This window comes from Acinonyx jubatus, chromosome B4 (assembly GCF_027475565.1).
Source record: "Acinonyx jubatus isolate Ajub_Pintada_27869175 chromosome B4, VMU_Ajub_asm_v1.0, whole genome shotgun sequence".
Lineage (NCBI taxonomy): Eukaryota > Metazoa > Chordata > Mammalia > Carnivora > Felidae > Acinonyx > Acinonyx jubatus.
Window position 1 is genome coordinate 67,115,683 of NC_069387.1, and position 18,979 is coordinate 67,134,661.

Sequence of the window (18,979 nt, forward strand, 5' to 3'; positions counted from 1 at the left end):
TTTATTCTATCAAAGTTATGTGACAAATAAATAAATTTTTCAAGCCCAACTATAAAATGGCTTTTATTTTTATTTTCCAGTGAAATAGCTGCTTACTGCCTTAGAGTAAGTATAAAAGGCAGAGTCATTTCACTTATCAATTTAATTTATATTCCCTTTTGTTCCTGAAAGGACTTAAAACTATCCACCAAAAAAATAAAAAAAAACTACTTAACATACCATTTTATGCCTCTCCCACAGTGGTGTCTGATCTGTGGAAGTTACTTTTTTTCAATAACCATCTAAGTTTTGACATCTACTTTGAGTCATTTTCTTCCAAATATTTGACAACGCCTTCCTGTCCGAGCCATTATGTTAGTTAACCGCATGAGTTGGAACTTTCCAATTCTAGGTATTGCCACTCTAATATCTTCTTCCTGTTTCTCTTAATACAAATAAATGTTAAAATTGAAATTTGGCAATAAGTTATTATGTATATGTTTTGAATTCATTAATAGCATCTGAATTGTTCAGAGGCTCTGCCACAACCAGTCCTGGGGTCTAGGCTTCATTTTGTCACTTCTTATTGTGTGACCCTGAGCCAGTGATTAAACCTCTCTAAACTTTCAGATTTCCATCTCTGTAAAATTTTTTTAATAATTCACTTACTTGATTCAGGTTGCTTCACTGGGTTTGCGAAACTGGTGCTTCCTAGTATTTTGTGACGATTTCGTGAAAGAATGCCTACAAAGCACTTGACACAAGTTCTGGCAGATTGTAAGCAGTTATTAATACTCTACATAGAGGGCAATCATTCCGCACTGAAATTTCCAGAGGGTTTTGCTGCATAGTTTTTTTCAGCTTACAGTTCTCAATTTTTCATACTTTAATTCTTGCACTCCTGCTGCACTGGATACCTAATCTGAAACAAAAAGTTCTAGCTATTTCCTTGCTGAGGGAATGGTTAACATTCATTGAGTGCTTCCTGTTTGGCCAGCATTGGGTTAAATGTTTTTCATGTGCTTCTCCATTGATCTTCCTAGCAATCCTCTAGGAAACATATATTATTGTGATTTTTCTTAACTTTCAACGTGAAGAAACCGAGGATCAGAAAGATTGAGTAACTTGTCCAAAGTCCTCATACCACTTGTTGGTGACAGGGAGGATTTGAAACCAAGGTGCTCTGACCGCAGACCCCGTGGCCTTCACCACTTCGGATTCTCATCCACGGGTTAATACCCACCTCCCATTGTTCAAAGCACTATAAGGCAGTGCTGTTCAACTCCCAATTTATTCTATCATTGTGTTAAATGAACCTTTTTACATTCACTCAGGTTTATCCAAATTACTTCACTTTCCCTATACTATTAGCAAACTTTGCAATACACTGTAAATCAAGTCTACATGGTTTCTGGTGGTCTTTAGTAGTTGTAGGCAATTCTTTCTGATCTCCTTTAGGTAGATAGGTGTAGTGCGTGTTTGCAGGTGTGTGGGTGTGCATTTGTTCTGCTTGTGTATACAACACCATTCAAAACACAGGAGGACAGACTTCTTACCCTCAGGTTTTCCTTTTAAAAGAAAATATTAATTATACTGAACATGTAACATCATTGTGCTTAAATTTAAGACCTATGTGTTCCATACTAGAATATGTTATGAATTTGAACAGAAATTTTGCTTCTGCATATCCAAAGGTAGAGGGGCGGAGGAGGAGAGGGAGAGAGAGGAGGAAGGAATGACAATAAAAATGTTATTGGTTCTCTGTTACTGCTCAGAAAGAAGGTAACGATTGTCCAGAATTGGGGGGTAAAGGTTGGAAGAGAAAAGGAAGGTTGGGCCATCATCCAGGCAAGGATTGCATTAGACCAGAAGACCAGCAGGCACCACAAGATGATGCAAGCCCTGAAGTGGTTGTTCTAAACTGGGAGGGATTTTCCTCCCCAGGGGACTTTGGCCGTTTGTGGAGACAATTTGGGTTGTCACCACTATGGGGAGGAGGGAGAAGGGCTATGTATTATGGGCATCTGTTTAGCACAGGTGTTGCTAAACATCCTATAATGCTGAGGACATTCCCTCACAACAGAGAATTATCTGGTCCACATTGTCAATAGTGCCAAGATTGAGAAACTACTGTCAAGGGAGATGAAAAGGGAGATGTCTACACATGTTCTGGCTTCTTTTAGAACATTATACTTCCTGTGTAGAGACCATGTCAGCTAAGGTTATTCTGTAGCATAACACCCCATAGTCTGGTCGTTAGTGAGCATTTGTTGATGGCAGTGCTAAGTAAGTGGAAATAAGAACATAGAGCAACAAGTCTTTGTTCTTCAGAAATGTCTTGGCTTGGAAAATGTCCAGAAATACCTTCAAAGTTAAAGTCCCTTTGTTTTACATAGAACTCCTTGCATACTTAAGCATCACGGCAGTTATTATTCTGGCCAAATATGATAAGTATTTAGATAAAAGGAAGAAATAAACATGTAGCCCTTCGGTGTCTTAAGAATTTTCTAATTTTTACATTGTGGACTTTGATGTTTTACTTATATCACACCAGCAGTACACTATTTTGTCATTAGCTGGCATATTCCAAAAATTCTATCTAATTTTTTTCATTTTGTTTTTAAGAACATAATAGTATCTAAAGATCTGGAGTGTTTTTTCTGGTTTTGCCTTTGACAGAGTTCTATGTCCTTGGTCAAAACAGTCACTCTGAGCCTCAGGCTTTTCATCTATTATATAAGGAGGTTAGTCCACATCAGAAGTTTTAAAATAACAACAACAGGGGCGCCTGGGTGGCTCAGTCGGTTGAGCGACCGACTTTGGCTCAGGTCATGATCTCGCGGTCCGTGAGTTCGAGCCCCGCGTTGGGCTCTGTGCTGACAGCTCAGAGCCTGGAGCCTGTTTCAGATTCTGTGTCTCCCTTTCTCTGACCCTCCCCCGTTAATGCTCTGTCTCTCTCTTTCTCAAAAATAAATAAATGTAAAAAAAAAAATTTAAAAAAATAATAAAAAATAAAAATAAATAAAATAACAACAACAACAAGTTTTTAGCAGCAGAATCCTTTTTGCAAAGAGAATTTAAATCAGAAGGCCAATAAATAAAAGACAAGAAGATGAGGTTGTTGTCCCACAAAACTTCCCATATGATTCCTTTCTTCTACCAAGTGATCCTTGAAGATCTTAAGAACCCTAAGGCTAATGGGAACTGATGTGAAACCACACAAATTAATATCCAAGCTACTTTCAACTGTAGGGGCACTTGGATGGCTTAGCCAGTTGAGCTCTGATTCTTGATTTAGGCTCAGGTCATGATCCCAGGGTCATGGGATCGAGGCCCACATCGGCCTCTGCGCTAAGCATGGGGCCTGCTTAAGATTCTCTCTCTTCCCCACTGCCCTTCTCCCTCGTTCACCTGCTCTCTCTTAAAAAAAAAGTGAGAATATTAAGTGTTTAAAAAAAGAAACAAAACAAAAAAGTAAATAAAATTGTCTAAATGATCAAAATCGGACACTTCAGCCATCAAAATAACCAAATTTAAAGATATACAATATTTACATTGACTCTGTAAATACTTGGTTACCTTAGTAATAATCCTAGACCACTTCCCTAATTTAAGTCTTTATGATAATATTATTTCATTTTCATAATATTTTTAAGTCATATCTTTAAAAAAATTTCCACATTAAAACTTAATGCTGAAGCATTGCATACAATAACACTTGAATATTAGGTAGTAATATTAGTGATATTAGGTAGTAACACTTGAATATTAGGTAGGTAATATTACACCAGGTAATATTAGGAAATTGGTGTTAATTATGTTACATGTGAAAATGGTTTGGCAATTATGTAAGATAATAACCATTTTTGTAGATCCAATCTAATATTTTGAGGAGTGAAAGTGTGATAATATCAGTTATTTATTTTTCAAATACTCAAAAAGATGGACACGTTGTATATATAGAGACAAGGAAAGACAGAGCTAGCTAGCTACTAATTAGGTAAAGCAAGTATGGTAAATTTACAATTATTGAATCAAATGGTTGGTATACAGGTGACCATGGTAGTATTCTTTCTATTTTCTCATGTTTGGACCTTTAAATAAGTTAAGAACTTAATAAATAATTATGTAAAATAATAGCATTGTATTCTTTCTGCTATGAGAAGATACCCATTTTTACCTGCAAAACTGTGAACTTAAATCCCATTGTCTGATTCATAAAGTAGAATTTTGGAAACAGTTTAACACCAGTAATGAGTGTTAACTGTGGAGCCTTCCACAAGCCCCTCAACTTAAAATCTCAAATTCCTTGTCCTTAAAATGGAAATATAAATAGTATCTCCCTGAGTATAATAAAAGCTACCTAAGAAAGGTATGTAAATGTATATACGTAAAACATATTGCCAGACATCTAAACGTCACTTAATAAATTAGATCAGATATTCCAAGGAGTTCAGGAATAGTGGCCACAGTGGCAGCAGCAATAATGCAATTAACAGGTGCAGTTTTAATAGTAGGATTAGTAGCAGCAGAAGTGTTCTATCAGCAGCAATTCTATTCCATCGCTACTGGCAATAGTAGTGGCTTTAGTTATAGTAGTATTGTGTCCTCTTCCCTGAAATGTGACTAAGAATAGTATCTGTCTCACAGAGTTTCTGTTAAGAGCAAGTGAGTCTGCACACATAGAATATTTATTTATAATAGTGTCTGACACCTATGGAACCCTAACTAAGGCTGTAAATTGTGTTGGTGATTGTGATATTGAAGTTTATAGTTGCGGTGATACATCTGCTATAGTTATGCCTTTTTTAATCTAACAAGCCAAAACTAAAAAGAGAATTTCTTTAATCTCTCATAGATATAGCATGTATCAAACATGTTTAATAGCTTTTGCTTCTAAGTTTCTAGAACATTCTCTTTAAGGGATATTCTTTCCTTCAACCTTCTGTATCTGCCCCTTCCTTCTGCATTTCAATGGAACAAAATAGATGTTTTCATTGATATTTAGCCATTTTCATTGATATATGTATATAGCCTTTATCTAGACCTTGTATGCACCATACAACCTATTTCTTTGTTCATGATGATGAATTCAATTTACATCTTAGTAATTCAGATTCATTTATACTGCAGAGATGAATTTGTAGATTTAGCTCACGGGGGAGGGGGAAGGGGGGAAGGGGGGAAGGGGCATTTATATTTTGGAAGTCTTTTGATTTAAATTTGGGAAATTTCTAAGTGGTAAACCACATATACACTTTGGAACATCCCTGAGCTGTGCTATCACAATTTCCAGTATGTGATTCAACTCTCCTCACATGAAGGGAAGCATTTTGTAATTCAGCCAAGCTGTGGTTTTTTTAGTGAAAATATAGAGAGCATTCGTATCTAATTTGTGGCTAGAATGTGCTGAGGTCCATGATCTTTACTTGCTTTGTAAGCGTTCTGCTGACCAGAGAACCTCAGCTTCTCTTGAGGTATGGAAAGAGCTATTACCATTTATAAAACTTCAGGAAAGCTCTTATACATACACAACTATATTGGAAATGATATAGTATATTTTCCCTTGCTTTCCTTCTTGAGACATTCCAGTGCCACACCTTTACCAAATATAGAGCAAATGAAAATAAATGTTAAAATCCCTTATTATTATAAGCATAAGGTAATGATATACAAGAAGTCTGTCATTACCTACCTGAGTCCTAATGTTTAAAACTCGCTGACATTTAAGTTACTTTAGCATTAAACTTTTATAATAGTTTTAATTAAAACTTTTAAAGGGTTTATTCTAAAATAGTATATATTTAATATAATGTTAAGACACAAAATAGTTTGCGGTTTTCATTACATGTGAAAAGTATAAAAATCATGCCACATTATTTCTCTGAGAATAAAATAACTGAATATGTAAACAGCAATATGTTTCAAACTGAGAGTCTGGAGGAAAAAGCCATTTTATTAAGAAAAAAAGAATTTAGGTATACAGAATACAAATTTTTTACTAAAGGCAATTATGGTGTCACAACTTGTTTATTTTTATATTATTTTTCTGCCCTCAATTTTTTATTGTGAGGTTGAATGAAAACATTTAATATTTCTGAAGTGTTTTTTTTTTTAATTCCAATCTAATCACATGACTCATTGAAATAGTGTGAGTTTAGCAACAGGATTAGCTTTTGTTTAAATATAGGAATCAAACAAGGTAGTGAGTTCACATAATGAAAGCATATAATAGAACTGCTTTTTATTTTTTATGCAAACATTAGTTTTCTCAAATATACCTTATTATCTTATGTCATAATAGCTTAAAAAGATTTTACTTAATATCCTTCCATTACTGAATATTTAGTATTACAGTACAGTGCTGTTAAGAATGTGAAAGCACATTGAAGCCGTATGCTTTACAAATATATAGTGTTTAAATTATATTACTTTACTATAATTTTATTTTTTCTCACTAGAAAATTACTCATGGGGGAAGGGGAAGGAAGGAATGGGCATTTATATTTTGCAGGTCTTTTGATTTAGGTTTGGGAAATTTCTAAGTGGTAAACCACATATACGCTTTGGCTAATGTGCCATAATGGCCCGTATGATAGCTCAAGAAAAATTTATTACTACCTTCACTATACACACACATTTATTCTCTCCTTACTTCAAATATTTTTAAAAAGTATTCATAAATAATACCATAGTATTTCTTTATCTCCTTTCTCAGAAGAATTCTATTTAGTAAGGCACTATGAGGAACTAGGCCAACTACAAAGGGTACAGTTTCCAAGACCATCTTCACTTCTTAAATGAACTACAAGTTCCAGGGGTTGCCAAAACCACCCTCAGTTTTGATTTGCTGGAAGGGACTCACAGAACTTCCTGAATGCTATTATACTTATGGTCAGTTTGTTATAGGAATACAAATTAAAATAAGCCAATGGAAGAAGTGCATAGGGCAGAGTCCAGGAAAAATACGAAATACAAAACTTCCATTGTTCTCTCTCTGTAGAGTCAACATGCTTTACTTTATCAGTCTATGTGTGTGGCGGTGTGCACAGAGTATTGCCAACCAGGGTAGCTCACCTGAGCTTTCGTATCCAGAGATTTTACTGGGGCTTAACCATGTAGGCATGTTTGATTGACCATATGGTTAATGTCAGTCTTAAGATTGGACTGATACCACATGACCAAAGCCACTACCTAAGTCACTAGACAGTGTTAGACCCCAAGTCTAAAAGTATACAGGTGTCTCTAACACCCACTCTAAATCATGTTGTTAGTCTATCCAGTATCATCCAAGATACCCAAACAGAAAAAGACGATATAGATTACCTTCCAGAGGCTGAGAAAATAACAGACCTCTCTTCCGACAAGGCCAGATTCTTTATAACACATATAAGTGGTTGGAAAACTCAGAGGTTTCCATTCTTATATGTTAACTGCATTTTTTTTCTATAAATTTGTATGTTAGTGCTAAAACTTTATTTCCTAATAAAATTAGTTTGAAATATATTATATATATTTGCTCTCATGTATGTGGATAGCAATAGTTGTTCTTAATTTGGTTATTTTATCTTATAATATTATTATCTTACCTGAAGAAGTCATACAGAATTACTAAAAGAATGTAATAAAAACATTTTACATAATATTTATTAATTCATTTGTGTAATATTTGTTGAATTTCCCCTGTACATCAGATATAATTAATTTGTATATAATAATAAATACGATCTAGTCCCTCCCTCAAAAAATTATCATGTCTCAGTAGAAGACAGCTTTGTACATATGTAACATAAGGATGCAATGATGAACAAAACAGGCATGTTTCCTCCTCACATAAAACCTATAGTCCTCCAGGAAAACCAACTTTAATCATACAGTTGTACAAATATTTTATTGAAGTTGAGATGTATTATATGACATAAGGTAAAAGGTGCTGTGACAAAATATAACAAGAGAAAATGGAAAGTCTTGCTTGAGGAAATGAAGTGGTATTGGTGAGTGGAGAGTGTTACTTAGGTGAATGAGGGGGATCACATTCCAGGAGAGGAAACACTATGAAGAACCAGAGATGGGAGAGAACAAGATGCATTTAAGGGCCTAAAAAGGGAATGTTCTCCTGGAGAGCAGAGTAAGTGAAATGGGGGCACTAGGTAAGCTGCAATATTGGACAGACTCTAGAAAATGGCACCAGATTGGTCATTACAACACATATAGGTTTTATTCCAGGAAGAGGAACATTTTTAAAGCTTTCAATAAGTTGTATTATTACAAAGAGGGGTGATTTGATCACACTTGCATTTCAAAAAGGTCACTCTGGGTACCAAGTAGAGAAGAGAATAGAGTAGAATAAGGGTGGAGGTTGTGATCTAATAGGTCATAGTAGTTCAGTGAGAGATGTGGGTAGCTTAGAAAAAGAAAGAGATAGTGGTAATGGGAGGAATGGATAAATTCAAGAATTTATGATTGAATTATAAGGAAGTTGGAGAAGAGGATTGAAAATGCCCTCAAAGTTTCTGAAAAGTGTGTTGTCCTAGATGATTGGAAATTGAGTGTGTAGGAAAGCTCAAATGCTATTAGAAGTCAAGTAAAATAAGTTGAAGAGGTGGGAACCAGATTAAAATGAATTGAGGATTAAGAGATTTTTTGAAAATGGGGGAAAAAACCTAAGAACAGAAGTTCAGGTTTTAAAGAATAGATATTATTCAATCCAAGCAGCCGTCATAGAATTAAGCAGATTAACATGAAGAAAGAAGAATAATTCTCTGTTTCCAGGGGAAAACAGAGAGAAGTAAGAGACGGGAGCAGGAGTGCATGCCAGCAAGATGGCAAGGCACTGGAAAAGGTAAAGTCACTGAGAAATCCCCAGTAAAAATATGGCCAACAGGACTTTTAAGAATAGAAATATGTAGTGAATGATCATTTTTAATGTTGATATGCCCCACCCTGTGGGATACAACCAATTCCATCATCTTCAATTCAGTAAACCCACCTTACTAGGGAGTACCTTGTGCTACTAGGTTGTATGACAAAATAGAGAAAGAGCTAAATTTCTTGTATGGTGTTCCTTGGTGGCACCAAAATAACTAAAAAATATAGCAGGAGGAAAATACTCTCCTACCCTAAGAATTTTCAGAAATCTTGGAAGCTGGATTTTTAGTCAATCTAGACCTCAGGGCACAAGAAGACCCCCAACTGACATTAAATTGTGTAAACTTTATCTTCATTTTTACTAAGACTGGTTACTGTCAAGGAACAATGTGTGTGGCCACTGACAAGTTCTTTATATGGAGATAGTAGTGATCCCATTATAACCAACTGAACCAATGTGCTCAGATTATAACTAGTGATTACAAGCATACCTTGTTTTATTGCACTTCATGGCTATTTGTAGATAATGTGTTTTTAAAGATTGAAAGTTTGTGGCAACCCTATGTTGAATAAGTCTGTCAGCACTGTTTTTCCAATAGCATTTCCTTCCTTTGTGTCCCTGTGTCATATTTTGATAATTCTCACAATATTTCAAACTTTCATTATTATTATATTTGTTATGGTCATCTGTGATCAGTGATCTTTGATGTTACTCTTGTCATTGTTTTTGCATGCCATGAATTGTACCTATATGAAACAGTGAACATAGTAAATGTTGTGTGTGTTCTGACTGTGGTTGGCCTACCCTATTACCTGACATACAACAATATTGAAATCAGGCCAATAACCCGACAATGCCCACTAAGTATTTGAGGAAAAGAAAGAGTTTCATATCTCTCACTTTATATATATATGCATACACACACACACACACACATACATATATGACAGGGCACAAGTGAATGAAGGGCAGAGAGAGAGAGAGAGAGAGAGGGAGAGAGAATCTCACAAAGGGAAGAGAGAGAGAGAGAAAGAGAGGGAGGGAGAGACAGAGAAGCAGGGCCCACCCAGAGCGAGGCTCGTGCACACCTGATGCCGGGCTTGAATTCATGGATCGTGAGATCCTAACCCGAGCCGAGGTCAACATCTGTCTTTCAATCAAATGCTAGAAATCATTAAGCTTAGAGAGGAAGGCATGTCGAAAGCCACGATAGGCCTAAACCTAGGACTCTTGTGTCAAACAATTAACCAAGTTGTGAATACAAAGGAAAAGTTTTTGAAGGACATTAAAAGTGCTACTCCAGTGAACACATGAAGCATAAGAAAGCAGAACAGCCTTATTGCTGGTAAGGAGAAAGGTTTAGTGGTCTGGATAGAAGATCAAACCAGCCAAAACATTCCCTTAAACCAGAGCCTAATCCAGAGCAAGATCCAGACTCTATTCAATTCTGTGAGGGCTGAGAGAGATGAGGAAGCTGCAGAGGAAAAGTTGACGCTAGCACACATTGTTTCGTGAGGCGGGAAGGAAGAAGCCATCCCCACAACATAACAATGCAAGGTGAAGCAGCAGGTGCTGGTGGAGAAGCAGCAACAAGATGGTCTAGCTAAGACCATTAATGAAGGTGGCTACACTAAACAATACATTTTCAAATCTAGCCTTATACTAGAAGATACCATCTAGGACTTTCATAGCTAGAGAAAAGTCAATGCCTGCCTTCACAAATTCAAAGGACTGGCTGACGTTCTTGTGGAGGATTAACGCAACTGGTGACTGTAAGTTGAAGCCAATTCTCATTTACCATTCTGAGAATCCTAGGGCTGGTAAGAGTTATGCAAAATCTACTCTGCCTTTGCTTTATAAATGGAACAGCAAAGCCTGGATGACAACACATCTGTTGACAATATGATTTACTGAATATTTTAAGCCCACTGTTGAAACCTATTGATCATAAAAAAGTGACTTCTTTCAAAATAATAGTGCCCATTGACAGTGCACCTCGTCACCAAAGAGACTTGATAGAGATGTACAGCAAGGTTAATGTTGTGTTCATGCCTGCTAACACAACATCTATTCTGCAGCCCATGGATCAAGATGCAATTTCAACTTTCAAGTCTACTATTCCTTTCAAGTTATAATTAAAGTGTAACTGACATACAATGTTTTATTACTTTCAGACGTATACCACAGTAATTCAACACATTCTGTACATTACTCAGTGCTCACCCCAATAAGCATAATCACTGTACATCATTACAAAATTATTGTCTATATTCTCCATACTGTACTTTTCATCTCCATGACTTGTGATTTTAAAACTGGAAGTTTGTACCTCTTAATTCCCTTCACCTATTTTGCCCATCCCCCCACCAGCCTCCCTTCTGGCAACCACCATATTGTTCTCTGTATTTGAGTTTGGTTGGTTTGTTCATTTATTTTGGGTTTTCTTGTTAGATTTCATATGTAGTAAATACTATGGTATTTGTCTTTCTCTGACTTATTTCACTTTGAATAATATGTCCAAGTTGTAGTAAATTACAAGATTTCCTTCATTTTTGTGACTCATATTCCGGTGTGTGTGGTGTGTGTGTGTGTCCACCACATCTTCTTTATCCACTCATCTATCAGCGGACACTTGGGCTGGTTCCATATCATGGCTATTGTAAATAATGCTGCAGTAAACATATGGGTACATATATCTTTTAAAATTAGTGTTTTCATTTCAAGTCTTATTACTTAAGAACTACATTTTATAAAGCTATAGCTGCCATAGATAGTGATTCCTCTGATGGATCTGGACAAAGAAAACTGAAAAACTTCTGAAAAGGATTGTTTTACATGCCAGTAAGAACATTTGAAATTCATGGAAAGGTGCCAAAGTATCAACACAAAGAGGGTTTTGAAAGAATTTGTTTCTAACCCTCATGGATGACTTTGAGGGGTTCAAGACTTCAGTGGAGGAAGTAACTGTAGATATTGTGGAAAGAGCAAGAGAACTAGAATTAGAAGTGAAGCTTAAGGATTTGACTGAATTGCTGCAATCTTATAATGAAACTTGAGCAGATGAGGAGTTTCTTCTTATGGATAGGCAAAGAACATGTTTTCTTGAGATGTAATCTATTCCTGGTGAAGATGCTGTGAAAATTGTTGAAATGACAACAAAAGGATTTAGAATATTAAATCAACTTAGTTGATAAAGCATGGGCAGGGACTGGATGAACTCCCATTTTGAAAGAAGTTGAGTTGTGGGTAAATGCTATCAAACAACATCATATGCTACAGAGAAATCTTTAATGAAAGGAAGAGTCAATCTATGGGGCAAGCTTCACTGTTGTCTTATTTTAAGAAATTGTGGGTACCTGAGTGGCTTAGTCATTTAAGCATCCAACTTCAGCTCAGGTCATGATTTCATTGTTCATAGGTTTGAGCCACATATCGGACTTTGTGCTGACAGTAAGGAGCCTGCTTGGGAATCTTTCTCTGTCTCTCTCTCTCTCTCTCTCTCTCTCTCTGCCCCTCCCCTGCTCTCTATCTCTCCCTCTCAGAATAAATATTTTAAAAAAGTAAAAAAAAAAAAAAAGAAATTGCCACAGCCACCCCAAACTTCAACAACCACCATCCTGATCAGTCAGCAAGCATCAGTAAGGCAACTCCCTCCCCCAGCAAAAGATTATGATTTGCTGACAGCTCATATGATGGTTAGCATTTTTTTGCAATAATGTATTTTTAAATTAAGGTATGTATATTGCTTTTTTAGACATAATGTCATCACACACTGAATAGACTATACAGTATAAACATAACTTTTATATGCACTGGGAAGTAAAAAAAAAATCATTTGACTTTCTCTATGGTGGTGGTCTGGAACTAAACCTGCAATATCTTCAAGGTATGCCTGCATTCCTAATCTCATTAACTAAACAAGTATAGCAAACCAGAATACTTTCCAAAACCAGAAGGAAATTAACATATGAAAGGGCCATTTGCAAAACCCATGGTGAAGTAGAGCCTTCATTCCACAGTCATTAAAAAACCAAAATTTAAAAATGTGTAGGTCTATCATATCATATAAAAATTATCCTCATTTATTTTCTCAGACATTAACCTAATCACCAATTTTTCATCTTTTAAGATAGCTGGATATTTGTGATTAGAATAGTAAATCAATATATTTGGTTCTTGAGAAAATGAAATATCTACTTAACAATTGAATTTTCCAAATTTTTCTCTAAATGAATAGTTTGGAGATAATGAGCATGCTCCCGCTATGCAACAAGCTCAGTGACCTTGGTTAAATTACTTAGCTACTCTAAGTCTCGTATCTTCAATAAAATGGACAGAATAGGACCTATCTCATAGGACTGTTGTCAGAAGAGAATTGAATGAGATTTTATACACTCACGCACATGCACACACACACACACACACACACACACACACACACACACTTCCATACTTGCATAGCCCAGCACCTCGTACAGAGTGGGCATTCAATAAATATTAACTATTTTTAGAAATTGCATTGAGATGGTGCCTTGTCTCTCACAAGCAAGACTCCCTCAGCCTTCTTCAAAACATATATATTGATCAGTCAAATGCTAAGAATAGAGCAGTGACAAAATTCTTTGCCTACATGGAGCTTATGTTTTGACCTAAATGGAAAATATTAGAATAGTCCTTTTTGACAGTTTCTACACACTTTTAGTATCTTTGTGTAATTAACCTTAGTACATCTTGAAATTAATCAATTATATTGGCTTTGCAAAACCAAATTAATAATTCTTCTTAGCCTTCTACCATTTAGTTATCCTTATTGACATTTACAATGAAGAGGTTTAGACTTTATCATTTATCTTTTAAAGATATCAATGAAATATTTTATCTCTGTATGGCCTTCTGATAATACAAATAATAGAATGTTAAAGATATTAGGACTAAAAGGATCTCACAGGAGCACCTGGGTAGCTCAGTCAGTGAAGCGTCTGACTTCAGCTCAGGTCATGATCTCTCGGTTTCTGAGTTTGAGCCCTGCATCCGGCTCTGACAGCTCAAAGCCTGGAGCCTGCTTCATATTCTGTGTCTCCTCCTCTCCCTGCCCCTCCCATGCTCATGCTCTGTCTCTCTGCCTCTCAATAATAAATAAATGTTAAAAAAAGGGATCTTCTACAATTCACTCACTTTATTTATCTCTTGAGATACCAAAGTCTAGACTTTAAGTAACCTAAGTAAAGACAGAATTGTCATTAAAAGACATAGGACAGAGTTAGCATATCTAAAAGATATACCTTTTCATGGTACTCATTTTGTTAGGGAGAAAATGTACCTCTTGAATCCTAAATGCCATAAAATTGGCGAAGATTATACTGACGTGAATGACTGCTGTCTTTGCTAACAGCTGGATTCCAATGGAGAACTGCTCATCCGAAATGCCCAGCTGAAGCATGCTGGGAGATACACGTGCACTGCTCAGACAATCGTGGACAATTCTTCAGCTTCAGCTGATCTTGTTGTGCGAGGTAAGAGTTTCAACATTTTAAAATTATGAAACCAAAGGTATTTGACTTGCATAACTATGTATAATCTTCTGGTCACTCTGGTATGAATTCTTATATATTTAGAGTCTTGGTCCTTGAGAACAGCTCCTCATCCATGCTTAAGAATGATTTTTGGTAGACAAGTAGTAAACAACACTGATTTTGTTTGTTTTACTAACTACATGTCTTCTAGAAACTTACACCACATACCTCCTACTAAATGTTTGTGCTTTTAAACTCAGTATTTACCAGAAGTTCTCAGTTTCTGCTAATATTTTTCTTGTGTTGAGAATAGTGTTTCCATTTTTATTTTTTATGGAAAAAGCATACTGATACTGTTTACTATAACTTCAAGTGTTACGTATTTATTACTGTAATCTTAGAATAAGAAGTTAATTTATACATGCATCGTGTTTCTATTTGTTGCTAGCTTTCAGAGCAGTGTTTTTGTTCTTATATATAATTGAGAATGTGCTGGAATATGCCCTTTTTGAAAATACAGCTCCTTTGATACTGGTCTTTGCTGTATAGCTGTAAGGCCATCTCAAAACATCATTCATTGGCTCTTCCCTCACCACCTACAGAATAAAGACCACTCCTTTTAACTAAGCACCAAGAAGGTCCATGTATTGACCTCAGCCTGTTTAGCTTTAATTTCTTACCATTCTACGTAACCAACTCCAGTGTCCCACCAGTCTACAAAAATATCCTAGGATTTCCAGCTGTGTTCCTTGGTTCACAACATTGCTTCCATTTCCTGTAGTCATTATTTGTTGCCCAAGTCTTAAGCCATCCTTCAAGGCTAGGCTCAAGTATTACCAAATTAATGAGTCCTTTCCTGATGTCACCAACATAAGCCCTTCTCTTCTAAACTTTCGTAACATTTACTACTTTCTATAATGCATTTTATAGCAATCTGTGCATATGAGTTATCTTTTCTACTGGATTGTGAAATTCACATATGTATTTTTTATTAATCCTTAGGTGAGTTGCAGAATTCCATTTCATATTTTCATAGCTCTCTTTTTCTCTCTCAGTGTCATGTTAACATTTTAATTTTATTCTTTTTTATGTTAAAGTTTTTATGTTTTCATATTTCATCTAATAGAAATACTTATTGACTAATATTTATTGCACACTTGTTCAGACACTTTTTGCACAATCAAACAAATATTTAGTAAATGACATGAGATATGTGGTTTGTCTTCATACCCTTTCTGGATCATTATAGTTTCATTCAAACTCATACATCTCCCGTATTTCCCTCTAGAGCAATGGTAATATGGAGTCCCCAAGTCATACTGGGGAAATGCTGAGAAGACTTATAGTCCAGTTAACATATTCTCCAATGGAGTAATAGAAGTCCAGCTGAAGTTCATATCCAAATGAACTTAGACATTCATTCCATACATCTCTTATGCTAACTTGAAGAAAGTGCATTTAAATTCTGTATTTCCATTAAAAGTATTTTATGATCTGGGACATCTAGCATTCAAGAGTTATCAGAGAGAGAGAGAGAGACTAGTTCCCTGTATTTTCCAGTCAGACTACTAGCTGTTAAGCCTTTTTTAGCAATAACCTATGTATGTATTTAATGGAAATTGCTTGCATATTAACAGATTTAGCATTAATGTTACAAAAGGGGTTATGTTACAATGCTTGTACAGCAGTGTTTGTATATAATTAGAGTATGGTAAATTCCCAGTATTTAGAAGGAAGAAGAAGTTTGGCAAATGCAATCAGGGTATTAATGGTATTATCCAAACATACTTGGTAACTAATAATCATCATAATGTATGTTTTTTATAGAGGTAAAACAAATAAAAGGAAGCTATTACAGCTATTGTTTGGAAATATAAAGGTTTTTCTGTAAGCTTTTTATTTCCAGAGAAAATACTTTAAATCAATAGAACCTGGCAAGTGCACTCAGTAGAAACACAATAGAACATTTTAAGCCCCTAAACTACAGCAGGATATTAAAAAACAACCATATAGGCAGATAAAAAGTATTGCTTAGTACTGTTAAAAGTCTGCAAGTTATAATCATTCTCCAAACTTTATTTCTATTAATATAAAAGGTATTCAATTTATGTCAAGAGAAGTTTGCTATTAAAAAAGCCAATATTTGCATAGCTTGTGCCACAAAATGTATATAAATTAAACCTTCAAATATGCTTTATATATTAAGTCATGGGATATAAAATTAAACAGTTCTTTTAAATTTATTATAGTAACGATGAGTAATATATAAGAAAATATAGCATGCCTCAAGTAATATTATTATTGGTCCATTTATCCATTTAATTTATTTTCTCATCTACTCCAGGAAATCATAATCTGGAGTCCATAGACAGGATTCAAGGGGTCCTATGGACTTTCTGAAATTGTATGCAAAATTTCATGTGTGTGTATGGCATTTATAATTGTATATTGTGGATTTATAATTTTATAAGATTTCCAATGCTGGCAGTGGCCCAAAAGACCATTTTTGGCCCAAAGGCCAAGAAGCTTAATCTGTTTTTCTCTCTTTCCCTTTTGTAGATCAAGACTCTCTAAAAAGAGAAACTAAGGGATGATTATTCACTTCATGCCAATAAAAAAAAAATACTAACAAGTTCCACATACTGAGATCTAGTAGCACATTTAGATTATGAATTGCTTTTGAAAAACTCAGTTTTCACTCAACCTGCCAAGAATATATCTGTCTCAAAACATGTTGAATATGTTATATATTAGACATTATGTATATATGTCTATATATATGTCTATATATATGTATATATATGTATATGTATATATATGTATATATATATGTATATATATGTATATATATAAAAGAATTTGCCAGATTCGAGATGAACTAATTCTAATTCATTTTCAGATGTCAGTGATCTAAACTGCTGATTCTGAAATTAGTGTTAGGAGTGGGGCAGTGAGCAGGTTAGAGAGGAAAGTAATTTCCTCTGATGATCCCTGATAAATTTTTTGGACAATAAAACTAGTTTAGTGCGTAAACTGTTATGCCTTATCAGAAGGCTGAAATGAAAGTAGAAATATTCAGATGTAACTTAGACATTGTGGTTTCTTTTAGCCTATGTTACCTTGAAGGGAACGAATACAAATGAAAATTATTGTTGTGTGTGTGTGTGTGTGTGTGTGTGTGTGTGTGTGTGTGTGTAACCATGGATGGGTGAATGTGGGTATGTTCATAAAGTTTGATGAAAGGAATTTCTATGAGAGAGAAAAATGTGTTTTCGGTTTATATTTTTCATCATTATTTTAAACTGAGTTTAGAATAGAGGCAAAGCATTAGTTAAATCTGAGTGCTTCTACATATAAAATGAAATTAAATATAGGAAAAACACAGTCCAAGGAAAATGTAACATTGGATCTGATTTCATGGAGCTTTTTGCCCAGAGAAAACTCGTCTTCCACCTTTATCTGTTTAATGTATGATGGGATTGAGAAATAAGGAAAACAATAGCTAATGTGGTCAACCAAAACCAATTTATAGAAAATAGTCTAATAATCAGCTACAAGTCATTGTAACAGTCCTAAATGTTTGTGTTTAAAAATGAATAGGACTTCAGGGGTACCTGGGTGGCTCAGTTGCTTAGGCATTCAACTTCGGCTCAGGTCATGATCTCGCGGCTCGGCTCATGGATTCGAGCCCACGTCAGGCTCTGTGCTGACAGCTCAGAGCCTAGAGCCTACTTCAGATTCTGTGTCACTCCCCCTCTCTACCCCTCCCCTGCTCACGCTCTGTGTCTCTCTCTTTCTGTCTCTATCTCAAAAAATAAACATTAAGAAAATTAAAAATCTATAGGACTTCAACTTATTTACCCACTAAATGAGCCAATGATTGCTCAAGGATTAGACCATAAAAGTGGTGCACATTGTCCATTCCTCCAGTTATGCAAACAATTTCAAATCATGGGGTCATACTTACTGTGTGATTTTCACTTTTGATTTCCAAAGTTGCCTTTTATACTACTTCTGTCCTTTCACTATGGATATGTTTCTGCTAGTCTTTGTACAGAATAGAGCTTATTTTTGCATAAGTAACCTTTATTCAAGCAGTATGGTTTTGGAAGCCCTATATATAGAATTCAAGTTGCACTGATTGAAAAAAATCAAAACTATTTACTTTACTGGCAATATGCTCATTCAGTGTTCTAAAAACTCTTTCATTAAAAGCACCCAAAGTTTTGGATAAATCAGTATACATTCTTCCTCACAGCGTTGGCAAAGGCAGAAGAATACCCTCTCTAAATAGTGAGCCTTCAAATATGAAATTATGCAAAGAATGACAAACAAGCCATAATGAGAGAGAACCAGGAGTTAGATTGATGGACAACAATAGTGTTTAAGTTCAAGGTACTTCACATATTCTAATCATTGGAATAGGAATGAGAATAATCCTGCCCATATCTTTAAATAAATAAAAGAACTGGCCAAAATGAGTTTGAAACAAGATATTATAAAAATTATCAGTTTGGAGGGGGAAAAACAAGGACAGTTTCTATAAATGAAAAATATAATCATTGAAAATAATAAAAACAATAGATTAATCAATAAGTTAAACAATAATTAGAGACAG

General features: G+C 35.2%; 1 protein-coding gene across 5 annotated transcripts in view; it reads left to right on the plus strand.

The window, feature by feature from the left end:
* The window catches only part of CNTN1 (contactin 1), a 362,215-nt gene that overhangs the window by 235,582 nt on the left and 107,654 nt on the right, over positions 1 to 18,979 (plus strand). For all 5 annotated transcript variants that reach the window (XM_053226130.1, XM_015085046.3, XM_053226129.1 and 2 more), the window contains one exon: positions 14,241 to 14,361. In XM_053226130.1, coding sequence (XP_053082105.1) covers positions 14,241 to 14,361 — 121 coding nt within the window. The remainder of the gene's footprint in view (positions 1 to 14,240; positions 14,362 to 18,979) is intronic.